We start from the raw sequence: 15,263 nt of genomic DNA on the forward strand, positions 1-15,263 counted from the left end.
AGATTTCACTTTCAGGAATGGCAAAAATGGAAGAAGAAAGTCTTTATAGCACCTCACTCTCAGAAACAATCTAAATATTTGGAGTTAGCATTACTGTTTTTTATTAAAAGCCCAAAGTAAAATCTTTGGTACTGCAGTACACCTGTGAAAATGTGTGCCCAGACAGAACAGACACTGTGATCTGTGAACATTGCTGAAAAACCCACTACACACGGGTATTCCTACCCGAACAAAGTCAGTGTGAAAGCCATACCAGTCCTTGAGGCAGAGTAGCAGAAATTATGTGAAACAGGTGATGAAGCAGGGCTGACCTACACATAATCCTACCAAAACATCTTATGGAGGGGAAAACTAATTACTTGGTTCACTGCTTATTATTGAAGAGAAAAGCTACTGGTCTGCAAGATGGGCTTTCAAAAAAGTCTCGTACTTTGTAGTTCATCAACAGTATCCACTCTTGGCTCGGTCCCAAGTACACAGGTTTGGTTCTAAATGCTACTCAGTCACTCTGGGACAATAACAGTGGCATACACGGACTGAACATCCCTGCAGGAGCCCAGCAGTGGGGGGAAAATATCCCTGAGAGTACTGCTTAATTTCAAAAATAAGTCACTCATACAAACAGAGAGACTTTGTAAAAAATAAAAAGGTGACGCCAATATAGACAAATAACTGTAGACAGTATATTAAATGCCTTGAGAATACCAAATGCATTATTTAAAAAAAAAAAAAAAAAGTGTCTTAGGGAGACCAAAAAAGCTGATGTGATTAAGAAAAAAGGGATCTATTTTAAGTACAAAGAGTTTGGGAGACACCATTTGTTTGCCATGAAGCCTTTTTATCAGTTATTTTGTTTGTTCTGCTATAGTTAGAATCCAAACCTCACCCTCCCACAAAAAGCAGAACACCTCTTAGGGGAATTAGGAGACAAAGTCAGTTTAGATTAATGCGAAGAATATCTCTGGAGACAAAATAAAGCAGAGAAAATAACCACATCCTCAAAAGCAGAGCTCCCTACCCACTTCCTGCCACTGGAGACGGGTGGAGAAGCAGAGGGAAGCAGCTTGCTCCACCACAAGCGCTCTCCTCACAGCGTCTGGAGCAAATCCAACAGCTCTCCAGGAAAAAAATCCTTACAGACAGCATACTAAGAGACATTACACGGATGCAGCTGGATCATGGCAGCAGCCATGGGAGAGCTGGGGGCCCCAGCTCTGGAAGTGACTGCAGATTTTGAGAGTGAAGAGGCAGCCCCCCACTTCTGCCTGCCTCAGCTCTCAATATAGCCTAAGATTTACCAAGGACTTCTGTGCAACAAGAGCTTGGACAACACTGCAACCTCTGCGAATAGCCTTACCACAGCATCGTTCTCACATGGATTTACTACTGGCAGTAGTTTAAAATCACTGCAGGTCTGGGGCTGCAGACTGACATACAAACCTTTTTAACTAACTGAAATAACCAGGAGAAATAAATGCAGGTAGAGACGAAGACAGCACCGTCACTATTTTTTGTTTGTATTCAGATTTTTAAGCAAAGTTCTTCTAAAAGCCTCAGAAACGTGCACGTTTAGGGGGAAAAAAAAAAAAAGACATAAAAAACTGAGTAAGAGCCCTTCTACCACCTGGTGAAGAAATTGTGGTTTCCTCCATTTCCAACACCTGCTCCGGTGCCCTAGGACCTCCCAGATTCCCTTCTCCTCCACACTCTTGCCTGCTGCCCTCCACATGGCTGGACTGCAGCTGCACCCAAGGAAAACACAGCCGACAAGACACCATAGTACAGCCTGTCCCTTGCTGGGGACACATCTGGGTCCTTCCCCACCCCATGCCACAGATTTTTCTGATATCCAGCATTATTTCAGGTATGTCCAGCTTGCCTGAAACAGACCAAAGCTCAGGAGTCATGAGGTGAAAACACAAGCCTCCTCCCCTTCAGCTGTGGCACCCCTCCGAATCATACCGCCCTCGCTAATTCCCAAATGGCAGAGCCAAGGAGCTAAAGATGGAAATGAGAACTATGGGAAGGTGCGTGCTTGTTTGTTTTAAATACCTACTCCCCAAGAGTAATAGAAAAAAGAAAGAAGACTCTTTGGTTACTTCATTGGTTATTCCTCTACATTGCTGCAGCAAAGAAATTGTGTTCAGTACTTCCGTAATCCTCAGTTTCTGAAAAGAAGAAATACCATGCTCTTGACCTATTAGAGGTTTGTATTCATATTGCAATTGTTTGCATTACCCTTAAATGCACTACCTATATAATTTTATTTAAAAACAGCAAAGATATTTACTGCTTTAAACTTTAAACCAACTTTAAACTTTTTTTTTTTTTTGGAAGTGGACTTTTCTGTATTTTTTTAGATATGATTAAGATAACCACAAAATCTTCCAACAAATCTGCCACAATCAAAATAAAAACTTCATATACACACCCTGTGCAAGAATTAGAACAGCGTATTACTTATTGTTCTTTGACAATTGTCAAGTGCATTCCCAGGTAGACTTAATTTATTCAGCAGGCTTGTCAGAGACAAACCAATACAGAAATCATCAACGCCCCATTAAGTGTTTCAATTAAAATCTCAAGTAAATTCCCACTGCTAAATGATTTAGTTCAGCCAGATACTTTAAACCTAAACGTCAGGACAGGAAAGGTAAACAGATGCCAAATGGTAATTCAGCTGAGGTACATCTTGGATATTCCCTACCACACGCTAGTGTCAAAAATGAGAGTCCTCATTGCTTGTATTGACGCATTTCAAAGGTGGAAATGCATTACAGCATCCGAAGAAGGAGATTGTGCTCATTTGAAAAAATCCACCTCAACTCTTGGGGAGCAAACAAAAAAAAATACATAACAACCTGCCCTGGAGACCTAGGAATCCAACAAGCATTGACTCTAAACTCAGGCACGAACATCTGTCCCAGCCGACGTTTCCATTGTGGTCTGGTGCCTGACACGCAAGTAGTTCAGACAACTCTTCACTCTTCATACTCCCTCTTTTGTAAGTCAAGTCAGCAACTGTAAAATTTACTGGATGCACAGCACAGGGAATATAATTCTTCCATAAAATGGGTACACCACAAGCATTGTAATATCAACATCTCCACAAACTGGACCAAAGGGTCTTCACCTTTGGCAAAGGCAAACAGCAGTTCAGAGTCGATGGGCAGTGCACAAGCTGCGCGTGCTGCCTTTGCTGACGGTGGACGTCCTCTCCTCAGGAGTACGGCAGAGCAAAACCTGTGTGCTCTGTACGTCCATCCTTCTCGAAAACATACAGTAATTATTTATAGGCATAGTTTTAAAGCCATTTCCATACTACAAGACAGATACTCAGTACTTTACATCCATCTACTAATTAAACACTGGTCATCTCAGTCTTGACAGCGGAACCCTTTTGGAGGACAACATCATTTGGAAACAGTTCTCACTGATAAATAAGGGATGTGCATCACATTTTTATATATCCCTGATACTTTCAGCTGAAAGTTTCATGGTTTTCCCACTATTAAATAGCTTCACAGAAATTCAATTAACTGTTTGCAGTAGTCCATTACCCTCAGGCTTAGAAGAAGCTTCTGCCTTGGTGAGGTTTCTGGGCTCCTTTTAAACAGTAAACAGTTATGCTGCACTTAAAAAATAAAAATGTCATACAAAAAATAAAAATTTTTCAAATCTTGAAAATAGTGATTCTTCTTTGCATTTTCCATTCAGCTTTCACGTCAAATTGACCACAAAGTTCTTGTCTATAAGCTTCTTCAAGAATTTCTGCTCAGCACTGATGTTGTGATATTCATTCTAAAAAGATGTGAGGGAATAATAAAAAAAAATAAGTATCAAATTATAACCAGAAGCACCACTTCACTGTTATCTTCTTTCTATTACCAGTGATACTTGGAAGATGCTAAGAGTAGGGAAAAGTTCTGGGGAAAAGACTTCTTTAGCAAAGGCTTAGCACAGTCTCTCAAGAAAACAAGGGATTATTGCTCAAAACTACATTAGATTTTTCCATTAGGACACAACCAAAAAGGATGATCCTTTGGTAGCAAGAATGGGTGAGATGTGTCTCAGAGAAGTCCTTCCATTATTCACTCTCTCAACTCCTCACTCTGCTTAGAGAGAACAACTGAGGGACCACATTTACAGCACAAGCAGCGAGAAAATGACTAATTCTCAAAACTCAGTGCAGGTTCTTGAAAAGCACATCAGATGCATCCTGCCAATCAGCTTCAGCAAGCCCAAACCAATCCATCTTCTGTGCTATACCCAGATCCTGGACACACAGGAGACCACCGAGGTTAGTGGAGGGCAGCACAAGGAAAGTAAAAGTAAATTTACTCAGGCACTGAATCCAGTAAATTAAAATGAATAGAATACAAATACTGCATATAATACTACACATATGTAGTGTAATATTTACAACTTAATGACACTGAAGAATTAACAGAAAGATTTTTGTTTAGTAGCTTGGTTTTTTTAGTTTAAAGATTTTAGGAAACTTATGGATGTCTATACAACTAATGATAAACCTTACTCAACCTTAGTATACATTGCAAAACATCACCTGCAGAGAGAAGCCTCAAAATGAAGGTGAGTTCAGTGTTAGAGGAAAATTATCTCAGAACAGCAGGCACCTAGGAGTCCTGAGAGAGACATAAAAGGCTCTTACAGGCATTGTCCCTACCCATCCTCTTCAGGAAAAGGAAGAAGAGGAAAACGTTCCCCATATGCTCTGGGCAAATGGAAGAGAAAACTTGACACTGAGGTGAAGGGCTGAGATGGGGTTGCTTGGAGTACAGAGCCAAAGGCAACTGAAGACAAGAGCAGAGACATGGAAGAAAACAGAGGCATGACCACAGCAAAACAGCAGGGAGGAGAGAAGACATCCCTGATGTTTGCCAGGCTCCTGCTGCTTCCTCTCCTGTTGAATTGTGGCTTCCCCATCCTGGAAGCAGTTCCTTCTCTTCCTACCCTCCTCCAAGAGCTGCTTTTCTTTTCTGCTTTCCATTTTCAAAATTCAGTTATTTTCCTAACTGCAAGTTCATAGGTCTTAACTCCTTCCATTTCCCTTTGCTCTTCCTTCTGTCCTTTAAAGGGGTTTGGCAGCTATGACAAATTGTGCAAGTAGGTGCCAAGAAAAGAGAATGCAAACAGAAACAACACCACTCTTGTTCTGACAGTGTTAATGAAAACATCTCTATGACACAATCTGTGCAACCAAAGGACAACACCAGCAAAGCAAAACAGAACACACAAGTGGACATATTTCATGCAGACATTGCAGAATATGGTGTAGCACAAGGGAGACACAAATATCATTATCTACATTCTTCAAAAACAAAAGCAGAGAGGAGGAGATTCAAGCAATGTTAACCCACAAGCAGCTGAACCAGGAGAAGGCAAGAGGCTTTCTGAATTGCAGTCCACACTTCTTATCTATATTAAATTGCCTTCCCCAGTTACCAGCTATAATTCTCTCAGCACAAACAAGTTATAGTTACCCGCATCATCTGAGACATGGTTTCATTGCCATAGTAGTGCAAAGAACTGTTTCTGTCAGTGAAGTCGTATTTGAAGCCTGCCAGGTGGACTTCGTGGCATATGTGAAATGCTAGTGTAATGGCAATCAGCCCTGTTGTTGGATGCTTGGGTTTCTAAAACAAAACACAGAGAGAACACATACATAAATACCTGGTAGCTTGATGGGAACAGCAAACTTAATAACAAAGACAAGGCAAATCAGGCAAGCCTGGGTCTTCTACAGATGTTTGGTTTCATAGTTTGATCCCCTCGTGTCTCAAAAAGAGGAAGGTACTGCCTACAGATTTCCCATGACCACGGTGTCCGTCATGTCAGCCTTCCCTGGGATTCTCTGGTTTCCAGTGAGGGCCGAGCCTACAGTGTAGCCCTTCCCTCCACAGAAGCATCAGGAAGGTCTCCTCATTGCTCTGCTCCATAAACTACTGAACTCTGCTCACCTACTTTCATGAAACTGGTCAGGCTTCATTACATTGGAGACCACTTCACCCATCAAATATGACTGAATTACCAGATGTGTTCAGAACTTTCTAGATGATGGAGACCCAGATGAACAGAACATGACATGCCTCAAATCTTCATAGCACCAAACTAAAAAAGCATGAATGGTACTGCCACACAAATTTGACAGAATGTGAATTTTTTCAAAGTAGGGAAATTCCAGAAGACCATTGCTTTAGACCTTCCCCACCTACTCCCATTAGAAGAAGAGAAACCTGTAAGTAAAACTGCTTATTTCTCCCTACAGTAAGAAAAGCTCAGAAGTAAATGCTATGTAAAATATCAAAAGCAGGACATAAACAGTTTTTAACCATGCAAGATTAAGAGTACCCAATGAAAAGCTAGCACTTCTCACAAAAGCAGAGAACAACTCCGTGCAGCCATCTGCCCTATCTTGTGGTCAAGTACACGATTTTTTCAGCAGCAGCAGGAGCTAAAGTGATCTGGGGAAGTAAATGAGGCAAGGTTTTTTAGAGAGAGGTGAACTCTTTCATTAAACCAGCAGATGAACCTAAGGTGAAAAAGTGTCCCCAGAAATGGACAAAACTTTCAGGCACCAATGCTCTTCTCAGCTAAAATAACATTTTTCTCAGAGACCAAATGAACTACGTGCTATTGGTAGCTGCAATCAAACGTCAAACCGAGCACAAAATGACGTGGTTTTTTTTAAACTCTTACCCAAGGCTCACTTCGTTTGTCTCTGAAAATGAAGCAGACAAACCAGTACTGGACATCTTTGTGCAGAGAGAAGGTAGATGCACTCGATGTATTTCTTTGTATCATATGGTAACACAAAAAATCCCCAGGAAAATGCTACTATTCTCAGCTCTGTAAGTCTAATTAAAGTCACAGAATTGAACTATCACCTTTTATGTACAATTTTTTTGTTCCTTTATACAACTCTTAGAGTACTCCAGAAATAACATCATCTTAAGATGCGCACTGTTGCCCAGGGCTCCTGCCAGTTAGCAAAATAACTTTCTGCCCTAGGGGCCCAACTTCATAAACTTAGTGGTGACTCTGTTGCAACATCCATACTAAGCAGGACCCCAAAACTATGGCAGGAATGCTACACTTCAGGACTAGTGTTATTTGGAAACATCAGGAATATCACGTTTTCAACTAACGTTCACCTTTAGCTATCACAAAATTCACCTCAAAAGAATATAGTTTAAAAGGCAAGTACTTTTAACATGTATTATCGTGATATCACTCTAGCAACATCTAGATATTCTCAGCCTGTAATGAAATTATTTCAGCCAGTCACATTTAACGAGAATAGGAACAGCCTTGGAATGAATCCGCAACACTTTCTGACTTCAGTGCTGCTGAGGCAACACATCCAATTTTATTCCTGGCTCTACTAAAAAATCAGAAATGCTTGCTGGCTATGGACAAATGCACAAACTGGGAACGTGAGACTGGCTTAATGGAAGATGCAGGGACAGCTGGGAAAGCAGCAGCAGTCGTTGGTGTCTCCCGCAGGCAGAGGGGGCTGAAGCACAGGACAGGGAAGGCAGCACCAGCCCTCCCCAGGGACACACTAAGGTACGGAGGGTCCCGAAGTGAATCCTGCAAAAGGTTGTCCTGCCCACGGGAACCCAAGAGGTACAACCTGCAGCTTAACCGAGCTGCTCCAGGGCCACTGCAGATGTGGCAGGCTCCCAGCCACGGCCCACCTCTAGGATGGGAGGAAAAGTGAGGAAGAGTCTGCCTTAGACTGATCATTGCTGCCCCAAGGACAAGGGACTGCAAAACCCCTGGGATGGAGTAATGGGAAGTGGAGGTGGCAGAAGGGGGCTCCAAACACAGAGAGCTCCAAACTCTACCCCAGCTCTGCGTAGGGGCGCCTAGAGAGTAGCAGAGAAGCAAAGGGCGACCGAGGGACCTTCTACCTCTTTAGCAGCTTCAGGACACCAGTACATTTCTCTGACTCACTGACAGCACCGGTTTTAACATCTACACCAGAAGAGACAGGAGAGATTTCTGGACCCATGGAGGCCATAGAACATCTGTGGCCATTTAAGAGATAGTCAGGCATCCAATTATTATGCTGCTTTCTTCCCGCCCTCTGCTGAAAACCTGACATGCCACAGAGCCTCAGCAAGCACACAGACAAAATGGCTATTCCAGTTCCAGAGCTAATAAGGGAGAAAAAAGCCACTACTGCGCTCAAAAAAAACAGACAGAAATTTTGAAAAGAGAAAAAAAAAGGCACAGAAACTCCCAGAAACAAACAAACAAACAAAAAAAATCTCAACTCCCTCAAAGATTAGAAAGATTAAACCAGAAAACAGTTGTGGCAGATACTGCACAGTGACAGCCTATCAAACGTTTCCACACGTGTCAGTTGGCTGGTGCCCATGAAGCAGCGATGTGATCTTGGGGAATTGTATCTGTGCTAAACAGCATGTGGTCAATCCTGACTGCACAAGGGAGGTCTCCAGCTTGAAGCCTTACCTTTCATCAGAAACATTCTTCAGTCATAAACTGACACTTAAAATGTATTTTTATGTCCAAATTGCTGGTTAGCTCATTACAATGCTTGGCATCAAATAAGTAAGCACAACAATGCTGCTAGACATATGTCATTAGCACAGGGCTGGAATATCCTGTATGTTCCCTAGTCCCTCCAGTCCCTCCTCACAAGTGTGAAATTGCAGCAGTGTTAGAATTACCAGTTTGTTGGGGTTTGGGGGGTCTTGTTTGTTTGGTGTGGGGTTATTTTTGGTGTTTTGTTTTCATGAGAGGTTTAGTTGGGATTTTTTCCTGTTTGTTGTTTTGTGGGGTTTGGTGGGGTTTGTTTTGTTTTCAAGAAACATTATAAAACACTCAACATTCAATAATTCAAGACTTCCTACTATTTCTAGAAGCTCTTTGGATCTGCCATGTTCCATTACCTTCCCATTTTTCCCAATTTTGTAAAAGACATTATGTCTATCTGGAAAGCAGTCTCACGTCATACCAATTACAGAATCCATAAAAAAATGTTTTTGGCATACAAGGCTAGTCACTCTCTTTCTGGATTCCATTCTCCCATCTTTTCTGAGCACCATCTAAATGCAAACTACTTTAATGCAAACCTAAGAGATTTTCTAATACAGTCCACTCTAACAAAGATATAATTGCCTCTAAGTACACATTTGGTGGCACAAAACTAAAAGGCAATGAAGAAAAGAGCCTACCTCCTTCTTAGGAAACCTTGTTGGGAAACGAAGCCACTCATAAGCTGTTTTCCTGGTGATGCTGGGATCAAGAATCCTGATTTGACTAGATTTGTATATCATATTCTTAGCCGGTTTCTTCCAAAAGCCTTTATCGCTCTGTAACAGGTAAGTAAATACACATTTTTAATGGCTATAAACAGCTGAATTTAGTTTTGTAGCTAATGAGAGTAAACTCCAAGTGCATGAGGTTAAGGAAGAAGAGAAGTGCTGAACCTCTAGAAGTTCAAAAACACCTGCTCCTGCAACAGGATAACCCACTGCAGCAGCAGCATTTGGGTCCAGTTGGCTGGAAAACAACTTTGCAGAAAGATCCCTAATGAACAACTCATACCAAGAGCATGCCCTGGAAGCAGTAAACGTTCACTGTCTGCTTGCACACATTAGGTACAGCATAGACAACAGGCAGACAGAAGTTATCATTCTCAAGTACTTTGTACTGTCTGGAGCATGTATGGTAAAATATAAGACAGTGCTAGGAAGAGAATAAAAATATATTTCCCAGAGGAAAACTGCTTTGTGGTGAGGAACTGATCAAATATGTGCATCAGAAAGAAGACAGAAGCATTTATGGGAAAGATGTTAAACAGACTGACTAGGAGATCAAGTGCTCCCCTGAGCTAGGAGGACTAAGGTTAAAAGCAAACGTATTTTCCATGAGAGACGTGTGGCAAGATGAGCCAAGGTGCATGAACAATTGAACTCACTATTTTTTGACCACTTAGGATCTTCCAAAGCCACTTCAAGTCACGTGGTTTGAAGACAATGACAACCACAGTTGTATTAGGGTCGTAGTGGATAGGATCTGAGAACATAGATTCTGGGTAAGAAAGGCGGAAAGTCGTCCTCCTCCCAACATCCTCTTCGTACCCTATAACAGGGCCATTATTCATTCTGCAGAAGGCACAGGACAGAGACACACAGACATCAATGACTACCCCACCACATCCTTACCATGCGGTGTCTGGCACCCACATTAGTCCGTGGCACAGAGAGCATGTCTAGGGACAGGAAAGTTTACCAGCCCAGCATTTACTTATCACATTACAGAGTAGATGAGCAATTATCAGGTGCACTCACCCCCTAAACTCAGAGGGATCAAGCACATATGGGATCTTGGCCAAGATGGTTTAGAATACAATCACACAATTGCTTATCATGTGTCACTCAAGCAGAAGGCCTTCCGATTTGGCTCAAACACAGAAACTAGAGAAGGGCAAAGAAAATATCTGGCTTGGAGAAGTACACATTGCTCCATGTACACAATTTGAAAAGGAGATACCATTTACCTTATTATGACGTCATATGAATCAATTTTCTCCCCTAATGTTTTATTTCGAAGTACTCCTCCATTACCGACAACAACACACCGACGACAGGCAATGCTGTGGAACAAACAGAAGTTTTAATAGCCATTACTTCCCTGGCTTCATATTATTAATTATACATCTGCATTTAACTGGCTTATTTTCTAACTGAGGTCCTGTATCTTTTACAGTCCTGGCCCCTACAAAGGAGACTCAATCCTGTATCATCTACTATGGCTGCTTTCAAAAAACAGAAAAAGCAGCTGCACTATTTCAGGGACTCACAAAGTCAGGAATTGGTTTCTCTGATGTGAAACTGCTTTTACACACATCATTTTTCTTGTGGTTTGCTGTTTAAGATCATCTAACCAGCTGGTGATATGGGGGCCATTACATAAATTATCTTCCACAGTGCTTCAAACTTTTCACAGTCTGAGTGTATCAACCAGGACAGAGTATGCCTGGAAAAACTAACTCAAATTAAGGTGCTCCACAACACTGTATAACTCCACAACTCAGGAGATCTCCAACACGAGCTAAAGCACCAAGATTTACGTTCACAATTTACCTTACAGACTGTACATGTGAAAAACCTTCGCCCAATGACATGTGATGGCTTTTCAAATGCATATGATCTTGTTTTTTCTCCCTTTACTTAAAAAGTGCTGTCTAAACACGTTTCAACATGTGCTGAATTTCATGCTGTCATGACGTAACAAGGCAGATTCACTTGATTAAAAGTTGCATTCTCATACGAACAGATTCAAATCAGACAGCACTACTAAGTATATAAAACGCTGCAAGTTAAAAATAAGATCCTAAAAATGACCTCAAATCAAAACTGTAATTCCTTCTGAATTTACATTATATTCAGAGCTAAAGAGCACACAAGAAAGGCATTTTATAGATGTTAAACTTATGAAAGTAAATTCTAATGGTAAGACTTTCAAAGTTATCCCAGGTTTTCTACGTGCATATTTTGCTTTCTAATGCCTTATTACAATGCTAGTGAAATGTCTGCTTTGTTTAAAAAAAAATAAGGGGAAGCTCACAGACAGGCTTGCTGTTTTTTTACTCAAGATATTTTGCCTTTTTAGAGAAGGTTTACATCAATGTATAAGACTGCAAACTCCTCCTTACAGAATAAGCAACGCGTTTTTTGTTGTTGCAAAAACGCTTCTTTATTTAGAGCAAAAGCCGTTCAATTTGGTTGCAGCAGGAACAATGGGAAAATGAAAACAAGCTCACAGTTTGTTTGTTTACTGAGGATGAGTCACCTCACAATGTCCCACTCTCTTGATTCTTTCTTCAGGTAAGAAAAAGGCTCTATGTCATTTCTTGCTCTAGGTTCGGGACACCAAGACTGTATCCCAAAGAATACTATAACTGGTATTAAATGCCCAGTGCGGCACTTTATGCACACTAATTAACATTTTTCTCCTCGGATAGTCCAACCTGTTTTTTCAGCTGAGAATATTATTCAACATCAATGAAAACAGCCTGCTCCACCCAAGACTGACCAACATCTCAATGTACAAAGCAATTCTCTGTACCTCCTACAGAATTAACAACATCCGCAGAGGGAGTTGCCTTTAAATATACATAAATATAAACAGTGCTCTAAATGCAGCTTTCAGGGTTGGGTGACGTTGAAAAAGCTGGCACACCTTTCTTTAGTGTTTCCTGAACTGCTTAGTAGAAGGTAAGCATTCATAAAAAGATTTCCAGCTAATACCATAAATCACGTGACTTGGTACCTCTGAAATAAGAGGGGTAAAAACCTGTTACACCATCCTGTCCCTCAGTATGCCCAATCCCTCTACACCCATAAAACCCCTCCACCTCTCTATTCCTTCAGCCCATTCATTTTCCATTTAGTTTTTATATCTAGTTTTAAGATATCCTGAGAAAGTCGGCTGACAAACACATGCCTCTTACAAAGTTGACAGTAGGAAAAAGCAGAAGTTGCCCTTTTCCTGAATTACACTTTGTTACTTACAGCTACAGCGTAGAGCCCAAAGTAAGGAAGGAAAAAGGAAAACTGGACAAAAAAACTTGATCAGTAAGTGATGAAGGTGGAATGAGGGAGCGGGGCAAAAAGCATAGAATTAGCATACGGTTGTACCTTGTTTTCCTGGCATTTACAGCGTACATCTGTAAATCACTGAAAGTTTCAATCACCTCAAATCTCTGAATTCACCATCACCAAAAGTCACGCAGCTGCACCTGGTTAGCTGAGGCACAAACCTCATCTCCACAATGCAAATCCTAAACTGCAACTCATATTCCATCTCCCCCTGCTCCCTCCTGGCTACAGCATCCATCCCTGATGCTTGGTGGATACCCTGGAGTGACAGTGACTGACACACCATGCATGAACTCATGTCAGGTCCCAATAAAAAGCCAGAAAAACTGCTTTTAATCTTGCCGAATACTTTCTTTTATGCCCTCTGACTGCTTGGCGCAAATTCACAAAAACGGTGTCAACTCCATTACAAGTGATTTGTATTATTCTGACCATGACAAGCAGCCACAAAGTTACTTTGAGGAGGCACTGCTTTTTCTGTTCCTTGGAGATGAATTAAAGAGATTCTTTATCACACCCTTCCAATTTTTGGCAGAGGCTGTGCTTTAAGAAGATTCTTCACTGAGTTAATCCTCAGCTATTGAAACAATGCCTTTCAGTCTGGCATACAACTGAAGAGCTCTTTGGTTTCTCCTCTCTGTACTGTACAGTCATGATGCACAGGACACACTCAGGGCAGAGAGGGTAAAATAAAACATGACTTGAGCTGAACAACTGAGGTTTAGTTAGCTACAGAAGCTATGCTGCTGCTCTCAGGTCAAATCCAAACTCTCTTTCCTCTTATTGACAAATGCAGGCCAGGTTTTGATTAAGAGCTAACTACTTGGACAGAAAATGATGTGAAATTTGAAGTTTGATTAATCTTTTGAACTCCAGTTCACTTTGTAACATGCATACTCAAAAATAAAGTTATCAGCTGCCTTCAAATACACAATAAAACAACTAACACTGGTATTCGAACTTTTGAAATGGATAAAATCAACATGCAGATCAAACATTCCTAGAGAATTGTACATGAATACAGTCAAATACAAACAAGTGAACTGGAATCTCTACCAAGCTCAGGGAGTCAAAGCAGCCCAACAGAAAAGTTAAACAGGAAATCTGGCACAAATGTGCCATTTTGGAATTGCCTGCTTCCCTTACCCTCCCTCTTCCCCCCCCCCCCAGTATTCAAGCGTCTTCAGTTACAATAGTAAGTCCGCAGTAACACAGAGTCCACTGACAACAATAAGCAGGGAGGAAAACGATTTATGTAAAAAATAGAACATAATATCACAGAAACTAACATATGACATGGAGATAAAGAATATACAGCAAGGTTTGATTGTATTCAAAGATACTTAAGTTAAACAAACTGACCTATACTTACTGCACATCACAGAAGTCAAGACATTAACTTTCAGTAGACTCTTACTCCCAGATATTTTGCCAACCCCACTTTTTACAAGTTTCCTTTTTTATAATGTTTTCAAATTAAAAAACCCCAAACACTCACCCTTTCTCCAAGTCAATAAATGGACAAGAAGAGAAATAAATTCAGATGCCCTTAAACAACATCAGGTTGCTACGAGTGAAATATAACAGACTGAAGTGTCTGGAGGTTCAGCTTACAACCACCAGCACAACATTCAAGACAACATTCATGAAAAATAGTAAGACTTTGGCTGTAAAAATAGCTATAGCAAAAGTTTGAGTAACTAAGAGATTGCCTTTAGGTGTTAGAGATCTACTTAAGAGTATAAATGGATCCTGATGCAAACAGCATGGCAACTGATCTCCAATGTCTACATGCACCAGTCACTCAAACCACTACCCTATTCATGTGGTGTACAAGAGCCTCAACCTCAAGACCAGGTGTTAGTTTACATATTTTGTTTATATGGTAAAGTGCTAAAAGGAACGTGTTTCTAGTCTATAAAAGAAAAATATTGCTAAATGAAAATGTAGCCTTTAAAAGACAAAAGGCTTGCATCATCCACATTCCACTGAGATGCTGTTTCTGTGGAAAAAGAAAAAGATCTCAACCTCAGTTCCTTTAACATACACCCCTTTATAGTCAGTTGAGGAATGCATATTATTTCCTTTGAGGTTATTTGGTGAAAGGAGGATGCAGAAGTCACATTTGTTGACTCAGGATTGTGTACATGCATTTGTAATAAATGTTGAGCTTAGAGTCCTGAGAGTACCCAGAGAGGAACTGAAGTCACAATTGAACTGGAGTCAGTGACACTGTTCATTTCCAAACAGTTTTGGAGAACTACACCTTTACACAGTGAGAACTCGACCTAAGTTTGGAAAATAGCACTATTTGGAAAAAAAATCCTTTGTAGCTCATTATATACAGTTTTACATAAGTCGTACACAAATAAAGCCGCAGATTTGGTGCTCATACAGCCTAGCATTTGTTAAAACAGTTTATAGCAGACTCCAAAAATTTTTAAAGGGAAATTTGGTTTGTGTTCTGACAAGAAGGTTGAATTAGGCAACAGCATTAAAGAGTTGCCTAATAATTCTGTATTACTGGAGAATGTTGTCAGGATTAATTCCCAAAACGTTTCACTTTTAAAAGCAATTGCATCTCAGTGAAATGTATACATAAAA

General features: G+C 40.7%; 1 protein-coding gene across 4 annotated transcripts in view; it reads right to left on the reverse strand.

Moving 5' to 3' along the window:
- Positions 1 to 15,263, reverse strand: part of ST3GAL6 (ST3 beta-galactoside alpha-2,3-sialyltransferase 6) — a 62,705-nt gene that overhangs the window by 20,192 nt on the left and 27,250 nt on the right. For 2 of the 4 annotated variants that reach the window (XM_027681096.1, XM_027681095.1), the window contains 5 exons: positions 10,556 to 10,651; positions 9,974 to 10,160; positions 9,228 to 9,365; positions 5,505 to 5,657; positions 795 to 3,801 (listed from right to left, as the gene is read on the reverse strand). In XM_027681096.1, coding sequence (XP_027536897.1) covers positions 3,721 to 3,801; positions 5,505 to 5,657; positions 9,228 to 9,365; positions 9,974 to 10,160; positions 10,556 to 10,651 — 655 coding nt within the window. In that variant the 3' untranslated portion in view covers positions 795 to 3,720. Of the gene's footprint in view, positions 1 to 794; positions 3,802 to 5,504; positions 5,658 to 9,227; positions 9,366 to 9,973; positions 10,161 to 10,555; positions 10,652 to 15,263 lie in introns of those variants that run through there. The other 2 variants (XM_027681094.1, XM_027681092.1) reach the window with 1 other exon arrangement.

This window comes from Neopelma chrysocephalum, unplaced genomic scaffold (assembly GCF_003984885.1).
Source record: "Neopelma chrysocephalum unplaced genomic scaffold, ASM398488v2 Primary Assembly neopelma1_60, whole genome shotgun sequence".
NCBI lineage: Eukaryota > Metazoa > Chordata > Aves > Passeriformes > Pipridae > Neopelma > Neopelma chrysocephalum.